Source organism: Muntiacus reevesi, chromosome 3 (genome assembly GCF_963930625.1).
Source record: "Muntiacus reevesi chromosome 3, mMunRee1.1, whole genome shotgun sequence".
NCBI lineage: Eukaryota > Metazoa > Chordata > Mammalia > Artiodactyla > Cervidae > Muntiacus > Muntiacus reevesi.
In genome coordinates this window covers 183919058-183936878 of record NC_089251.1, presented here as the reverse complement: position 1 = coordinate 183936878, position 17821 = coordinate 183919058, and the positions used below count along the sequence as shown (strand labels likewise).

The 17821-nt window shown below is 37.4% G+C and overlaps 1 protein-coding gene across 1 annotated transcript in view; it reads left to right on the top strand.

The window, feature by feature from the left end:
* Positions 1 to 17821, top strand: part of PEX7 (peroxisomal biogenesis factor 7) — a 76340-nt gene that overhangs the window by 25887 nt on the left and 32632 nt on the right. The window contains exons 6-8 of the mRNA XM_065931282.1: positions 3028 to 3134; positions 4733 to 4846; positions 6818 to 6873. Of these exons, the coding sequence (XP_065787354.1) occupies positions 3028 to 3134; positions 4733 to 4846; positions 6818 to 6873 (277 nt within the window). The remainder of the gene's footprint in view (positions 1 to 3027; positions 3135 to 4732; positions 4847 to 6817; positions 6874 to 17821) is intronic.

Here is a 17821-nt window from a genome sequence, read left to right as displayed (position 1 = left end):
CCTTGGACTGCAAGGAGATCCAACCAGTCCACCCTAAAGGAGATCAGTCCTGGGTGTTCATTGGACGGACTGATGCTGAAGCTGAAACTCCAGTACTTGGGCCACCTCATTCAAAGAGTTGACTCATTTGAAAAGACCCTGATGCTGGGAGGGATTGGGGGCAGGAGGAGAAGGGGACAACAGAGGATGAGATGGCTGGATGGCATCGCCGACTCGATGGGCATGAGTTTGAGTAAACTCCGGGAGCTGGTGATGGGCAGGGAGGCCTGACGTGCTGTGATTCATGGGGTCCCAAAGAGTCAGACATGACTGAGCAACTAAACTGAACTGAACTGAATTTGCCTTGATTCATGGACCTAACATTCCAGGTTCCTATGCAACTTTGCTCTTTACAGCATCGGACCTTCCTTCTATCACTAGTCACATCCACAACTGGGTGTTGTTTTTGCTTTGGCTCCATCTCTTCATTTTTTCTGGAGTTATTTCTCCATTGATCTCCAATAGCATATTGGGCATCCACCAACCTGGAGAGTTAATCTTTCATTGTCCTGTCTTTTTGCCTTTTCCTACTGTTCATGGGGTTCTCAAGGCAGGAATACTGAAGTGGTTTGCCATTGCCTTCTCCAGTGGACCGAGTTTTGTCAGAAATCTCCACCATGACCCGTGTTATATGTTATATCAGACTTGATAGATCAGTCTTTTATCAGACTTATATCAAGTCTTATATATATCAAGTCTTATATCAGACTTGATATAACATATAAATTTTTGAAATCTGGTGTACATCATTTAAACATTTCCTATGTTTTTACTGGAAGCCCTGTGCTGAAATTCATCTTTTTCTCTGGCGCTAGGCTTTGAGAGTCTGAAGCTTCATGTGAATTCCATTCACTGCTGCCATGATGATAAGGAATCACCTCTGCCTGCAGGTGGTAATAGTAGAACTTGAGCAACTGTAGGTCTTTGTAGAATTTATTGAAAAGCAACGCCAGAAGGGGAACGGATGCCTAAACAACTTCAGGACACATTCTCTAATTTGGACTTTTCTCTGCTGGGTGACTTGACTGTGCAGGTCAGTGTTCTCCATACAGTGAGACACATGGCCGCCAGCAATTCCTCAGTTTTATAACCTCTAAATTCTCCTGTGTGAGAGGGACTAGCATTATTTTTTCAATTATAGTTCAGAAAAATCCCAAATATCTCCTTTTGGCCAGTCTAGCTGTGCCAGGGGCAGCTTTGTAAAGCAGATATGTTTTTGTGTCTTTTGAAGTATAGTTGGTTTACAAAGTTATGTAAGTTGCAGGTGTACAAAATAGTGATTCACAATTTTTAAAAGGTTATACACCATTTATAGTTATTATAAAATATTAGCTATATTCCCTTTGTTGTACAGTATATCTTTGTATCTAATTTTACACATGATAGTTTATACTTCTTAATCTCCTACCCTTGTATTGTCCTCCTGTCCTTCTCTCACCAAGCTGGTGACCACTGATTTGTTCCCTGTATCTGTGGGTCTGTATGAGGCAGATATGTTATCATAGGTAAGGAAAATGAGCGTCCAAGACATTTAGTATCTTGACTGAAGGTCACCAGCTATGAAATGATTGAGCTGGACTAGAGCTAAGCTCTGAAGCTCCAAAGCCCCTATTCTTAAACTCTACATTTCATTACCACAAGCAGTTTAATTCTTATCTTTCTGAACTTGAAAAGAAATCAGAAAAAAATTGTCTGAAATTATTGAACTTAGTTAAATGACAAATAATTTTGAATTGGGATGATAGGAAATTATATATAGGTAGCTAAAGGAAATGTTTAAAATTTAATGTTTTTATATACCACTTATTAGCATGTCTGCTCGGAGAAGGCAGTGGCAGCCCACTCCAGTACTCTTGCCTGGACAATCCCATGGACGGAGGAGCCTGGTAGGCTGCAGTCCATGGGGTCACGAAGAGTCGGACACGACTGAGCAACTTCACTTTCACTTTTCACTTTCATGCACTGGAGAAGGAAATGGCAACCCACTCCAGTGTTCTTGCCTGGAGAATCCCAGGGATGGGGTCGCACAGAGTAGGACATGACTGAAATGACTTAGCAGCAGTAGCAGCAGCATATCTGCTATATGCTAGAGACCATTCTAACGCTTTACAGAAACTTTATTACATGAAATGTTTTTGTACCATCCTCCATCCAGGCATCCTGAAGAACTAGTCTCAGAGACATTATACAGCTTGTGCAGGGTCACACAACTACTAAATGGAATCAAGACCATGACTGCCATCACACCATTATTTTTTTTACATTAACCTGAACTGGCTTTCTCAGATGATCGGTTATTATTTGTAATTTACTTTTGATGGAGATATACATGTAGTTAGAATTTTTCACCTGGTCATTTCGTTGTTTCCTCATATCTAGAACATTTAATCAGGGTTGACATCTAGAACAGTTAATCAGGGTTGACTCTGCGCAGCTAGGTGGTATAAATCATCTTTGTAGTAATTCAGAGTACAGTCCTTACATTTTCTCCACTTGTTTCTTTCAAGGTGCAATCCATACCTTTGGATGACCCTTTAAAATGTAATCAATGTAAAAGCTAAGATTTGAAATTATCCATTCTGACGTGGTAGACTTTGCATACATTTTACAGTAAAACTGTTACCATTTTGCTTCCTGTAGAATATGCTGGTATAGGGTGCTAACGAGGATTTTCAGAGCCTTTTCCTTTCCTGAAGAAAAACGCACTGGGTGTGTGCTCAGTCACTGCTCTGCTTGTGTCCGTGTGAGATTCAGATTGTCCTGCTTTGAGTAGGTCTAAAAACTTAATACGGTGCCTTACTTTTTGTAGTTGTCACTTTTAGTAGTTCTTAGATATTATTATAGTATAAAGCAGTGTATATGTGTATATGGCATACAGATGGCAGTGTCATGATAATGGAAGTCATGTGTTTTCCCCGACTTGTCATCATGGGTATCAAGCATCCAAGTGGTGTGATAAAGGGTGATCAAGTCTTCCTCTTTCACCAGGCGATCAGACTTTGAGAATTTGGGACATGAAGACAACAGGAGTCAGAATTGTGGTTCCAGCACATCAGGCAGAGATTTTGAGCTGTGACTGGTGTAAATATAATGAGGTACCCTATCTGGTTCTATCCTGAGCTACTGAACCCTTCCTAACTTTGAAATGTTCTAGATTTTATCTTTGTTTATGTGGACTTGGATAGTGTTTACGGGCCATTAAGTTAGATTCAGTCCCTTTCATTTCTAATTGATGATTGTGAGTGACCTGCATTAGCATTAATTGGATTTAAGTGCACATAAAACAGGCTGAATAAGAAACAGGAATTCTGAAAAGTTCAATAGTGCAGCCTTACTTGTTTGTTTGGGAAACTGCTTTCCAATCTATGTAATTTTTTACTTTATTGCTCTTAACCCTGCCAATTTGTATCATCTTTTGCCTTCATTTTTTGTGCACTTTGCTATTGAGGCTGCTGAGGTATTTGTAACTTGATTTTTAATTTGACAGTTCATCGGTTTTAGGAATTTTCTGTTTCATTTTCCCTTACAAGCCTAACCAAGCTTCATGTTTCTGGAAGAGAGCAGTGTCCATTTGCAAGCTTTTGCAACCTTCAGCTAACCATATGGGCATATGAATTAGAAATAGAAATGGATTAAATATGTGTCGATATGCCGTTTAAATATATTTATCTACCTTAAGTGGTCTGTTAACTGTGACCGTTAAGTATAACATATACTTTGTTTTTTTTCCCAGTTTTAGTCAATGAAAATTAAGGGAACATTGTATTGGCTGAGTTCTTTAATAATTAAAAAGAAATAAAATAAATTAAAAGAAGATATAGAACATATTCAAAATAGTACTTGATTTTAATAGCTGATGACTACAGTTCAGATCTCACCCATGAATTTTCCAAATAAGAAAATGAAATCGTGGACTGTATGTTATACTTCTGGGAATTCTAAAAAAGATGCTGATACACACTTGAGAGTTCTTTAAAAAATTTTTTTTAAAACAATCACTGAAGCTTTTTTAAAATGAGCTTATATTGAAGTCCAAAATGTTCAGACAGTGGGTAACTGCCCTGGTTGATGTGGAATGCGGCTGAGTGTGGACCCAGCTCTTGGCCTATTCAGCCGTGAACTCTGGGTTCACCTAGGGTTCCAGATAGGAGACTGCCCACTATTTGCATAAATTCTCAGATAGAGTTAGCTATTACATTAAGACATGGTCCATGAGAGTTAGGAGCAATGATTGATTTAGAATTAGGAAAACAGCATTTAATTTATACCTTTGCCCTTTCAAATATTTGCGAATTAGCAGTCTCTTGCCTTTTAATGCCTGGTAGAAACCTCAGAGGATGCTGAAGAGAGAGGTGGGCTCTTTTGTAATTTTTAATAACTTGTGTTCTTATTAATATCGCTAAAAGCAGGTGGAGAAGCTACAAAGTTGTTTGAGACTAAGCCTTTTTCTCTTGTGTGCTGTGTTCCGTCATATGCCTGAGGCATACTGAGTTCCTTTTCTTTCAAGTCATGCCAAGTTTTGCTTTTGCTGTATGTTTTAACCCCTTTCTATAGTGTTACGTAACTTTTCAAGAGTGACTCCTGGGTTCAGATTAAATAAGTACCAGAAAATAGACACTATTTCCAGTAGGAAGGCTTGGCTACTGCTTAGTTGTAAAGAGGCCCGCTTAACCTTGTTTTAAATTGTTTTCAGAATTTGGTGGTGACAGGGGCGGTCGATTGTAGTTTGCGAGGCTGGGACTTGAGGAATGTACGACAACCCGTGTTTGAACTTCTCGGTCACACTTACGCTATTAGGAGAGTGAAAGTAAGTTTTTATCTTCTCTTTTTCTACACAGAACAAAAAGATAAATACAGTCAATGAAGTACATGTAAAAGGTGTTTAAGGGATGGGGTTATTGATTCATTTTTTTTTTAACGTTTTGTTACACAGTGAATGTAGTAAACATTGAAAGCTAAAATTAGGTAAAATACTGGAATGATTATTGAGTGACTTATAACAATATAGTCAGGTGGTACTCAGGAGTGAATAAAAATGTTTTTTGCATTCTGTCATCCCCATGCTACTATTTCTTTTAAAACTTTATAACTATAGTAATTTACTTTTAGTATTATAGTCTTTATAATTTTTCATTCAGTGGAAAAGTTTATTTGGTTGAAACTTGTACAGAGAGGTGGTTCTTTCTTTTCCCTAACATGATTATATGTATGAATGTTCACAAAAGTTGTAGAGTATAGAAAAATTTCCACTTTGTAAATAGTAGAGAGAATTTTTTTCTCCTGCTTTTCCTGAACATGTCAGGTTATAAAGTGACCAGCGTTAGTTTCCCAGTTTTGTTTTTTGGTGTGTTGGGTGTTACTCTGTGGGGGCATTCTCTAGGTATGGCAGGCGGGATGTCCCATGTGGCGGCCTCTCTTCTCTGGACCCTTGGGCTCTGGAGTGCAAGCTTGGTAGTTGTGGTGAGTGGGCTTCGTTGCATGTGGGAGCCTCCTAGACCAGGGATCACATGTATGTCTCCTGGATTGGCAGATGGATTCTTAACCACTGAATCGCCAGGGAAGTCCTTCCCAGCTTTTATTTAGGTAAATTTTGCTAAGTCATTGTAGAAAACATCTTATTAAGGGACATCTCCCAATTTCACTTTTGGTTTTTTACATTACAGATAAGTACCTTTTTGATCTTTTAATTAAGATAGTTATGTTATTCCTGTTTTAGAAATTCTAAATTGGAGTTAACATTTAAAATTTTTCTGGTTATAACTCAAAATATGAGACCCAGTGCCCAGATTTTTTTTTAAATGGCACACAAGGTTTGGTAGTTAAAAAATATTTTCTATATATATTTCATAGTGCTTCTGAGAATGAAATAGGGTGAAATAGTGAAAGTGTTTTGCAAACTGTGAAGAACATTCAAATATAAGTATATATGTGTATATAAACGTTAAAGTACTAGTAAGAAATATTCTGAAGAAATAAAATTACAGTGGGCAGCCAGTTAAAAGATGTATGTTAATACTTGTACATAACTTGTCTTTAAAATTTGCAGTTTTTGACCTTAATACCATTTTCATTAGATGTGATATACAAATAGCATAAAAATTATTTTAAAACTTTTAACATTTAAATGTTTGATGCTTGTGCTAATAGCAGTCATAAAATGTATTCACAAGTTTGGTAAATTATATAATTATGTGTACGAATCATCACACACTTATGTCCTTTAGATTTGTATAAGTTACTTTCATATAAGCACAATATGAAATTGTGCTTAATTTTTCTGGAATAGCAACATTTAGGGATTATTTAATTCTAAATTAGATTTAAAAAGCTTGAGAAATGACTTTCTTTGAAGAATGTAAAAACAACCATTTTCCCTGTAGGTGGATACTTAAAAGACCAAAAGATTTTTGCCTTGAATTAAAGTGTAATAAGGTTTGGAAAAGCATACTTAAAAAAAATTTTTTTTTCGGAGTATAGTTGAGTTACAATGTTGTGGTAGTTTCATGCATACAGCAAAGTGAATCAGTTATACATATATATATATATATATCCATTCTTTTTTTAGATTCTCTTCCCATATATGCCGTTACAGAGTATTGAGTGGAGTTCTCTGTGCTATAGTAGGTCCTTATTAGTTATCTATTTGACATATAGTAGTGTCTGTACTTCTGACAGTTCTGTCTAGACTTTGTAATAATGTTCATGGGAATGATCTTGTGAAGTACCATGTTATAATTACAGTTAACCTCAAAAAGAATTTTTTTGTTTTCTTTTGTAGTTTTCACCATTTCATGCTTCTGTGCTGGCCTCTTGCTCCTATGATTTTACTGTAAGGTAAAATGGTTTTTACAAAGGTTTCATTGTAAAATACCAAGTACCATTTGCATCTTTGTAACTTTTTTTAAGGATAACATATTTATTTTGCTAATATAAAAATAATCTGAGCTGAACACATGAGAATATTTTCTACTGGAATTAATATTATATTTTCCTGTTTTTATGATCTGGTCACATGGATGAGTGAATTCTGTATTATTTAAAGATTTGCTTGATCTTTCTGTTTAAGTCTTTTTTCCTGACTGTTGTTCCTAAAGTAGTATCTTCTTATGCCATAGATTGACTAGCTAGTACCTTTTTTTTTTTTTCCTTTTCTTTTTTATTTTTCAGTGGGTTTTGTCATACATTGATGTGAATCAGCCATAGAGTTACACGAATTCCCCATCCCGGTCTCCCATCCCACCTCCCTCTCCACCAGATTCCTCTGGATCTTCCCAGCCCAACAGGCCCGAGCACTTGACTCATGCCTCCCACCTGGGCTGGTGGTCTGTTTTACCACAGATAATATACATGCTGTTCTTTCGAAACATCCCACCCTCCCCTTCTCCCACAGAGTTCAAAAGTCTGTTCTGTACTTCTGCGTCTCTTCTTCTGCCCTGCATATAGGGCCATTGTTACCATCTTTCTAAATTCCGTATATATGTGTTAGTATACTGTAATGTTCTTTATCTTTCTGGCTCACCTCACTCTGTATAATGGGCTCCAGTTTCATCCATCTCATTAGAACTGATTCAAATGAATTCTTTTTAACGGCTGAGTAATATTCCATGGTGTATATGTACCACAGCTTCCTTATCCATTCATCTGCTGATGGGCATCTAGGTTGCTTCCATGTCCTGGCTATTATAAACAGTGCTGCGATGAACATTGGGGTTTACGTGTCTCTTTCAGATCTGGATTCCTCAGTGTGTATGCCCAGAAGTGGTATTGCTGGGTCATATGGTAGTTCTATTTCCAGTAGTACCTTTTAAAATTTAGATTTCAAAAGTTGTGAAATCTTATTTTTTTAGGTCTAATTATATGAATCTTACGGCTAAAATTCATATAAAAAAACATGAGTGTATGTATGTTTGTGGATGACTGTATGTATGTGTGTATACATGTGTATCTTATGTATGAATATGTATATATGTATCTCTAATCATAGCCCCAGTTCTGATCACACACTACACAAGGTTCATTCTACTTTTTCTCCTTTTCAATATTTATAACTCCTGATTTTTATCATTTACAACATTTTTACTTACTTGCTATTCTAGAATTCTAGGAAAGTACTTTGGAAATCACTTTGTATCAATTCATAAAGATCTTTTTCATACTGCATGATAACTCCTTTATGTACATATACAATAGTTTATTCAGTTATTCTCCTATATATGGATATCTAACTTATTTCAAGTATTTTATAAATAACAGTGCCACAATGAGTAATAACTTTGTAAGTGCGTATTTTACATCACTAGAGAATTAGCTTCAGAATATATTCCCAGAAGTGGGATTGCTAAATTAAAAGGTAATGATATAAATATATATCTTCTGTTTTGTTACATATTGCTATCCATGAGGAATATTCCAGTTTCCATTCCAAGCAGTAGTGTTTGAAAGCCTATTTCTCTACTATTGATTCTTTAGGGGTTTCCAAGTTCATGATCATAACATCTATAAATATAGTTTTACATCTTCAAGTTCTGATGCCCCTAATTGATTTATCTAATTGCCTTGACAGATACCTCTATTACAATGTTAAATAGTGTTATAGTGAAGTGAAATTCAGACGTAAATTGCAGAAAATAGGGAAAATCACTACACCATTCAGGTATGACATAAATCAAATCCCTTTTGATTATACAGTGGAAGTGACAAATAGATTCAAGGGATTAGATCTGATAGAGTGCCTGAAGAACTATGGACGGAGGTTTGTGAATTGTACAGGAGGCAAGGAACAAGACCATCCCCAAGAAAAAGAAATGCAAAAAGGCAAAATGGTTGTCTGAGGCAGCTTTACAAATAGCTGTGAATAGAAGAGAAGTGAAAGGCAAAGGAGAAAAGGAAAGATATACCCATTTGAATGCAGAAGTCCAAAGAATAGTCAGGAGAGATAAGAAAACCTTCCTCAGTGATCAGTGCAAAGAAATAGAGGAAAACAATAGAATGGGAAAGACTAGAGATCTCTTCAAGAAAATTAGAGATACCAAAGGAACATTTCATGCAAAGATGGGCTCAATAAAGGACAGAAATGGTATGGACCTAACAGAAGCAGAAGATATTAAGAAGAGATGGCAAGAATACACGGAAGACCTGTACAAAAAAGATCTTCATGACTCAGATAATCAGGAGGGTGTGATCATTCACCTAGAGCCAGACATCCTGGAATGTGAAGTCAAGTGGGCCTTAGGAAGCATCACTACGAACAAAGCTAGTGGAGGTGATGGAATTCCAGTTGTGCTACTTCAAATCCTAAAAGATGATGCTGTGAAAGTGCTACACTCAATATGCCAGCAAATTTGGAAAACTTGGCAGTGGCCACAGGACTGGAAAAGGTTAGTTTTCATTCCAGTCCTAAAGAAAGGCAGTGCCAAAGAATGTTCAAACTACTGCACAATTGCACTCATATCACACGCTAGCAAAGTAATGCTCAAAATTCTCCAAGCCAGGCTTCAGCTTCAATAGTATGTGAACCATGAACTTCCAGATGTTCAACTGATTTTAATAAAGGGCAGAGGAGCCAGAGATCAAATTGCCAACATCTGTTAGATCATCAAAAAAGCAAGAGAGTTCCAAAAAACATCTACTTCTGCTTTATTGACTGTGCCAAAGCCTTTGACTGTGAGGATCACAACAAACTGTGGAAAATTCTGAAAGAGATGGGAATACCAGACCACCTGACCTGCCTCTTGAGAAATCTGTATGCAGGTCAAGAAGTAACAGTTAGAACTGGGCATGGAACAACAGACTGGTTCCAAATAGGAAAAGGAGTACGTCAAGGCTGTATATTGTCACCCTGTTTATTTAACTTATATGCAGAGTACATCATGAGAAACACTGGGCTGGACGAAGCACATGTTGGAATCAAGATTGCCAGGAGAAATATCAATAACCTCAGATATGCAGATGACACCACCCTTATGGCAGAAAGTGAAGAACTAAAGATTCTTTTGATGAAAGTGAAAGAGGAGAGTGAAAAAGTTGGGTTAAAGCTCAGCATTCAGAAAACTAAGATCATGGCATCCGGTCCCATCAATTCATGGCGAATAGATGGGAAAACATTGGAAACAGTGGAAGACTTTATTTTTGGGGGCTCCAAAATCACTGCAGATGGTGACTGCAGCTTTGAAATTGAAAGACGCTTGCTTCTTGGAAGAAAAGTTATGACCAACCTAGACAGTATATTAAAAAGCAGAGACATTACTTTGCCAACAAAGGTCTGTCTAGTCAAGGCTATGGTTTCTCCAGTAATCATGTATGGATGTGAGCTGGTCTGTGAAGAAAGCTGAGTGCTGAAGAATTGATGCTTTTGAACTGTGGTGTTGGAGAAGACTCTTGAGAGTCCCTTGGACTGCAAGGAAATCCAACCAGTCCATCCTAAAGGAGATCAGTCCTGAATGTTCTTTGAAAGGACTGATGCTAAAGCTGAAACTCTAATACCTTGGCCACCTGATGCGAAGAACTGACTCATTGGAAAAGACTGATTCTGGGAAAGATTGAAGGCGGGAGGGGAAGGGGACGACAGAAGATGAGATGATTGGATGGCATCACCAGCTCAATGGATATGAGTTTGAGTAAACTCCAGGAGTTGGTGCTGGATGGGGAGGCCTGGCGTGCTGCAGTCCATGGGGTCACAAAGATTTGGACACGACTGAGTGACTGAACTGAACTGAAGTGAAAGTGAAAGTTGCTCAGTCGTGTCTGACTCTCTGCGACCCCATGGACTATGTAGTCCATGAAATTATCCACGCTGGAATACTGGAGTGGGTAGCCGTTCCCTTCTCCAGGAGAACCCAGATCTTCCCAACCCAGGGATTGGACCCAGGTCTCCCACATTGCGGGTATATTCTGTACCAGCTGAGCCACCAGGGAAGTCCAAGAATACTGGAGTGGGTAGCTTATCCCTTCTCCAGCGGATCTTCCCCACCCAGGAATTGAATCTGGGTCTCCTGCATTGCAGGGGGATTCTTTACCAACTGAGCTATCAGGGAAGACAAGTGTTAACAAAGAATGTCTTAACTGATGTGTTTAGTAAGAATACCTCTAATGTTTCCCTGTTTAAAGAGGGATGCTGACTTTAAAACAAAGTGTATGTATTTATCATGCTAAGAAAGTATTCATCAACTCTTGTTTTGTTGAGTGTTTTTTTAAGAATCAGGAATGGGTCTTAAGATTTGTTGAAGGCTTTTTCAGCATATATGGAGATGATCATGATTTTTCTTTTTTGAGCTATTCGTATGATGTGTTTTATTAATGGATCAAATTAGCTTTGCATTCTTAGAGTAAATCTCTCCTGTTCTTTGTATATCATTATCTTATACATAGAACAAGATATTTTGTTGGATTTTGTCTGCTAATATTTTATTTAGAGCTTTTACATCAATATTCAGAGGTGATTTTGGCCTATATGTTTCTCTAATCATATGTGTATCTCTAATCATAACCCTGATTCTGGATCCACACCACACAGGGTTTATGTAGGGATTTTTTTTTTTCTGTTTCTTTAAAAAAATGTTTGTGTATCATGTTTAAATTGCTTCATAAAAAAGAATTAAGTTTTTCTACGTTTTTTAAGCTTCTGAGCAATTTTTGCAACATAGAGGGTATTTGGTTTTTGCAGCTTTGGTAGGCTTTCCTTGTGAAACCATCTGGGCATGGGTCTTTTTGTGGAGTACTTCTTGATAACTTTATTTCTCCTATGGGAATTTTTCTGTTTAAACTTTCTGTCTCTAATGTGATCAGTTTAGGAAATTATCCTCTGCTTATGGCTTTTCACATTTCTTTATACAGATGTCTGTAGTGTCATGACTTTTTCATTTCTTCTGATTCAGTGGCATTTCACTTTTATTATTTTTTATTTTGGATATTTGTGATTTCTACTTCAACTTATCTAATGGTATGTTTATTTTGTTATTTTTTTCTTAAGCATACAAAATTTTGATTTGTTTAGGAGAACTAATGTTTTTCTATTCAGTACCTCATTATTGCCTTTATTTCCTTCTTGGTACTTTCTTTTGGCTTTTTCCACATTTTGAACTGGGAATTTACTTATTTTTATTCTTTCATCTTGTTAATAAAGTGTTTGAGACTATGAATTTTCTTCTAGTTTTTATTTCATTTGTAACCCATGAATTCTGATACATAATATTTTCATTATTGTTAAAAAATATATAACTTCTATTTGTATTTCATGTTTCTTCCAAGAGTTGTTTAGAAGGAAGTTATTTAATTTCCATATGAAAATACTTTTTAATTTTTGAAAATTTGTGAGTAATTTCTAGTTTTATTGCACTGTGATCAGAAAGTACTATTTTTTAGTCAATCTGTTTTATGGGGGAGAACCTAATAAAAGGTCAATTTTTTGAATGTTACCTATGCAGTTGAGAAGAAGGTTTATTCTCTGCTTTTACTTTGTAAAGTTAAATATATAACTATGCATATGTACGTCCTAAGTTGCTTCAGTTGTGTCCAACTCTTTGTGACCTTCAGGACTGTAGCCCACCAGGCTCCTCTGTCCATGGGATTTTCTGGGCAAGAATACTGGAGTGAGTTGCCATGACCTCCTCCAGGGGATCTTCCCAACCCAGGGATTGATCCCAGGTCTCTTTATGTCCTGCATTGGCAAGCGGGTTCTTTATCACTAGTGCCACCTTGTAACCATAAGCTCTACTAAGTAATTGTGTTATTTGGATCATCTGTATCCTTTCTTATTCTTAGTTCACTTAATCTGTTTTGTACCAAGAGTGGAATATTAAAAAATCCTATTATCAGTGGGCCTCTGTCTATGTCTCCCTGAATCTCTTCTAGTTTTGACTTCATAAAGGCATATGCTGTATTATTTGGTGCATAGTTATTTATAATATACATTTAGTGAACTGAAACTTTTAACATAAAAGAGAGTCCACCTTTGACACAGTTAATTGCTTTTGGTTTTAATTATACTTTATCTCTTATTGATATCATTGCTCCTGCTTTCATATTGTTTCCGTCTTCCAGATATCTTTTTCTGTACTTCTAGTATTTTTGATCCATGTTGTTTTTGGTATGTCTCTCGTATAGAGCATATATTTAGGTTATGCTTGATGAACTAAATAAAAAATCTTTTATTGTAATATGCAAGTTTAGTTTGTTGCTTACTCATGTCTGACTCTTTGTGACCCCATGGATTCTAGCCTGCCAGGTTCCTCTGTCCATGGTATTTTCCAGGCAAGAATACTGAAGTGGGTTGCTATTTCCTTCTCCAGATCTTCCCCACCCAGGGATCAAACTTGGCTTTCCTGCATTGCAGGCAGATTCTTTACCAACTGATCCACCTGGAAGCTTTAACTTATTCATATTTTTTGATAAAAATATGTTTGGTAGCAAGTCTGTTGTATTTTGTTATGATTATTATGTCATATGTTCTGTTTATTGTTCCTGTATGTGATATATTTTATGTTGTATTTTGATTTTTTGCTCTTTTATTTAAAAAATTATATTTAGGTAAGTTTTTTTTTGCTTTGTTTTAGTGATTGCCTTTGGTCTTATAAGTTTTGTAATGCTTTTATTCCCTTTATTTTATTTAAATTTAAAGAAAAAAAAAACCCAAGCAGTTCACTCAGTTCTCATATCTGCTGCCTCTGGCAATCACCAATCTCTGTTCTCTGTGTAAACTTGTTTTGTTTTTGTTTTTGTTCATCTATATTGTTGCAATTGGCACAATTCCATTCTTCTCTTATGGCTGAATAATATTCCACTGTATTCATATGCCACAATTTCTTTATCCGTTCATCTGTTGATGGACACTTTGGTTGTTTCCACATTTTGACTGTTGTAAATAACGCTGCGAGGAACATGGGGATACATATATCTTTTCATGTTACTGTTTTTGTTTCCTTCAGATAAAAATCCAGAACTGAAATTGTTCGATCATATGGTATTCTATTTTAAAATTTTGGGGGAACCTCTCTTCTGTTTTCCATATTGGCTATACCAATTTGCATTCCCACCAGTGATATTTCCCATCCTTGCCAGTAATTTCAACAGTAAGCTCATCAAATCTTGTTCAATAGATTTATAGAACTTTATTTCCAGCCCCTCCTCTTCTCTGGGTATTCAGTGGATGGGGCTGAAAATTCCATCCCTTGAGTCACATGAGATTGTCTAAGGACTCCATCTTCAGTCACCTTACTAGCATAATCTCAGGTGTGCTTCAGAGGGAGTCCTTATAAATAACAAATACATTCCTTTATTTGGGCTTCCCTGGTGGCTCAGAGGTTAAAGCATCTGCCCACAATGCAGAAGACCTGGGTTCGATCCCTGGGTCAGGAAGTGCTGGAGAAGGAAATGGCAGCCCGTTCCAGTACTTTTACCTGGAAAATGCCATGGACAGAGGAGCCTGGTGGGCTACAGTCAATGGGATCACAAAGAACTGTACATGACTGAGCAACTTCACTTCTTCCTTTATTCGGGATGTCAGGGATTTTAGGAGCTCTGTGCCAGGTAAAGATCAAATATAATTCTTATTATGTTATACTGATCTAGGTCAAGTTTTTTTTGTTTGTGTCTCCAAATGCTTGTTTGGAGATATTAGTTCCATTTAGAATGTTATATGACAGTTTTCTTACACTTTGCTATTTATTTTTTTGAGGCGATCTTTTCTCAGGTGAATTGTTTGAATTTATGCCATCAATTAAAAAAAATTTTTTTTTACAGTAGAGTAAGGCTTTATATGTTTCTGCATATCTGTGTACAGGATTGATGCTTCAGGACTGGTAACTTTCTTTCCTTTTATTCTTCTTTTCCCTTTAAACTATTAACTTCCTAAAATACCACCTTGTGTCCTGTGCACTTTAGAATCTGTACTCTATTCTATGCTAAGCTTTTTCAGTATTTTCACTCATAGGATGGGCTTTCTCTTTGTGGTGGTAGCTTTAAATCAGTTTTTGACCTGATCCTAGCTCTTCTCTGTTCTATTCAGTTTTTCCTAAATTCCCCTTGCTGTTCAGTAAAGCTTAGATCTAGAACATGGGAGAATGCACACTGAGATTCTGTTTTTATTCTTTTTACGTGTAATTACAAGTTGGGATTTGTTAAAGGCCTGAGTTTTATTTGCTCTTTTTGCTGTCCTGTATTGGTTTTTGTGAGAATACACTGAGAGGTTTGGATTTACATGGCCTCATTACTTCAATACCCAGTATTCCTTTCTCCTTTAGTTCTAAGTCAGTATTTGATATGGCAGAAGCTATGTAACTTTATTTGTGTGGAATGTAATTCTAATAGAATAAATTACAACAATGCCTGAGGAGAAATTACATGCCCTAACTTGGTTTTTTTTGGACTGATCCAATACAAGCAGGCAGACACACTGGGAAGTATAATCACACTAAGTCTTCCAGCTCTCAATTAAAAGGATACCATGACCAATTTTTTTATGTAATAGTCTGTATAAAATAGTCTAAAGTGATTATAGAATTTTTAGCATGGGAGCCAAAAAATGGCAACATGGTAGACAGGAGGAAAACCTATCAGTTGTTCACCACCCACCCCTAGCTCTTCCAGACTGCACCTATGGAGCTAGATCATTGGCTGGAGGTGAGGGCTGTAAGCATGGATTTGAAAGCCATTAACTTAGATGGTTTAGTCCAGAAGAATGCATCAATCAAAGGGAGATAAGTTTAGAGAAAGAAGAGCAAGCCAAACAAACAGTCATCAGGAGGGAATTAATGTTGGAAGGAAGAAGGGAGCAGGTTATCCAAAACAAGAGGAGGCCTCGGAGCATGCAGTATGTCAGAGAAACTGCAGGCGAGGATGTCCACCCCATGTGTGTGGCCTACGTAACGTGAGATCCTCCAGGGAGACTAAACAAGACCCAGAGTGAGCTTGGAATCTGCCCTCACATAGTGTCACCTGTGGGCTCAGAAGAGATTTCTGAATATAGAATCCAGTTCTTGGATTTCAGAATCTGTTCTAGAGTTTGAAGCTGATTGCCACAGGCTTGACAACTGAAGTGGGGGCATTAATCTTGGGACATCTTAAATCCATTTCACTGACCTTTTCTAATTAAAGGGGAAAACCTAGTGACTGCTTGTTCTTGCTTTTCAGAATTGTCATTATGATCTTAATTTTACTGACCACTCCCTGTTTTATCTATATACTTAAGTATCCCTAAACACACAGTTGGGAGATGCCTCACTTTTGTTGATGTAGGTTTATCTCAGGAATATTTGTCCAGACTGGGCTTTTGAATGCAGACTGCAGTACTCTGAAATCTTGTAGGTACCTAACTGTGCTCAGATATCATTGCAGTTTTGTGGCACAGTCTCCCCTCCGCTTTCTAACTGAAGTATAGTTGATTTATAATATTGTATTAGTTTCAGGTGTATTACATAGTGATTCACTACTTTTATAGATTCTTTTTCTCTCCACTTTTAAGAATTAGGGTTTGTTTTTTTTCTTAATCCTGAGCAGGAATAGAGATTGGGGGATAGATATTCAGTGTTTCTAGGGAGAGAGGGATGGCCTAGGTCTTGGTTCTGTGACATACTGCAAGATCAGAAGCATCAGTGGTAAACATTTGGCAAGACTGTGATCATAATTAGGTTATGTGAGATCTTTAACATCGTTGAAAAAGACTTCAAATAGGCAATTTTGTCTATATAACTAGAGTTTAGGTTTCTTTACTATGAGAGTGGAATGTCCTCACAAGCTTCCAAAGTGATTGAAGAACTGCATAAAAGGACATGCTTGAAAATACTGTGCTAATTCTTTATCTAAGTTTCCAACCTTTACTTCTCTTTTTAAGTCACCTCCCCTGCCCTATTCTCTGCAATTTCAGCAAACCACCTTATCTCTCTCTTTAAAAAAAAAAAAAAAATTGTAGGGCTCTAACACAGATTATCTTAATTTTTTCTGTGCTGTGCTTAGTCACTCAGTCATGTCTGACTCTTTGTGACCTCATGGACTGTAGCCCGCCAGGCTCCTCTGTCCATGGGGATGCTTCAGGCAAGAATTCTGGAGTGGGTTGCCGTGCCCTCCTGTAGGGGATCTTCCCAACCCAGGGATCGAACCCACGTCTCTCATGTCTCCTGTCTTGGCAGGCGGGTTCTTTACCATCTGAGCCACCAGGGAAGCCCCGATTTTCACTGCAAACCTGTAAATTTATCTAAACCTGTACCTACCCGTTTCTTCTGTGCCAGTCAGAACCCGTGCACCTGAGTGGCTTTAATCCCATACCCTTCTATGTCCTTCCGAACTTTTTTCCGTTAAATGCGTACTTTCTGTTGTATCATCTGTCTTCAACTCTCTACTGACTTTCTCCTCAGCCTGTAACTTCCTCCTGTGTCCTGTATTTTCCTTTAAGTTCTCTTTCTTTCTTAGCCAAGCTTTGTCATTGTTTATAGTCGCTGAGCTGTGTCTGACTCTTTGCAATTCCATGTGCTGTAGCCCTCCCGACTCCTCTGTGGGAGTCTATGGGATTTCCCAGGTGAAAATACTGGTGTTGCCATTTCTTTCTCCAGGGGATCTTCCCAAATCAGGGATCGAACCCATGTCTCCTCTGTTGGCACACAGATTTTTTTTTTTTACCACTGAGTCACCTGGAAGCCCTAGCCAAGCTTTAGAGCCCCCTGAAGATTCATTCGCCAAGACCATAAAAAGCTCAACAGTCCCAGGGTGCTCTGCTTGGAGGTCTTACTTAGCCTATCTCATTTGAATCTATAAAATGGATCCACATCACTGATTCAGCAGGGCTAATTACCTT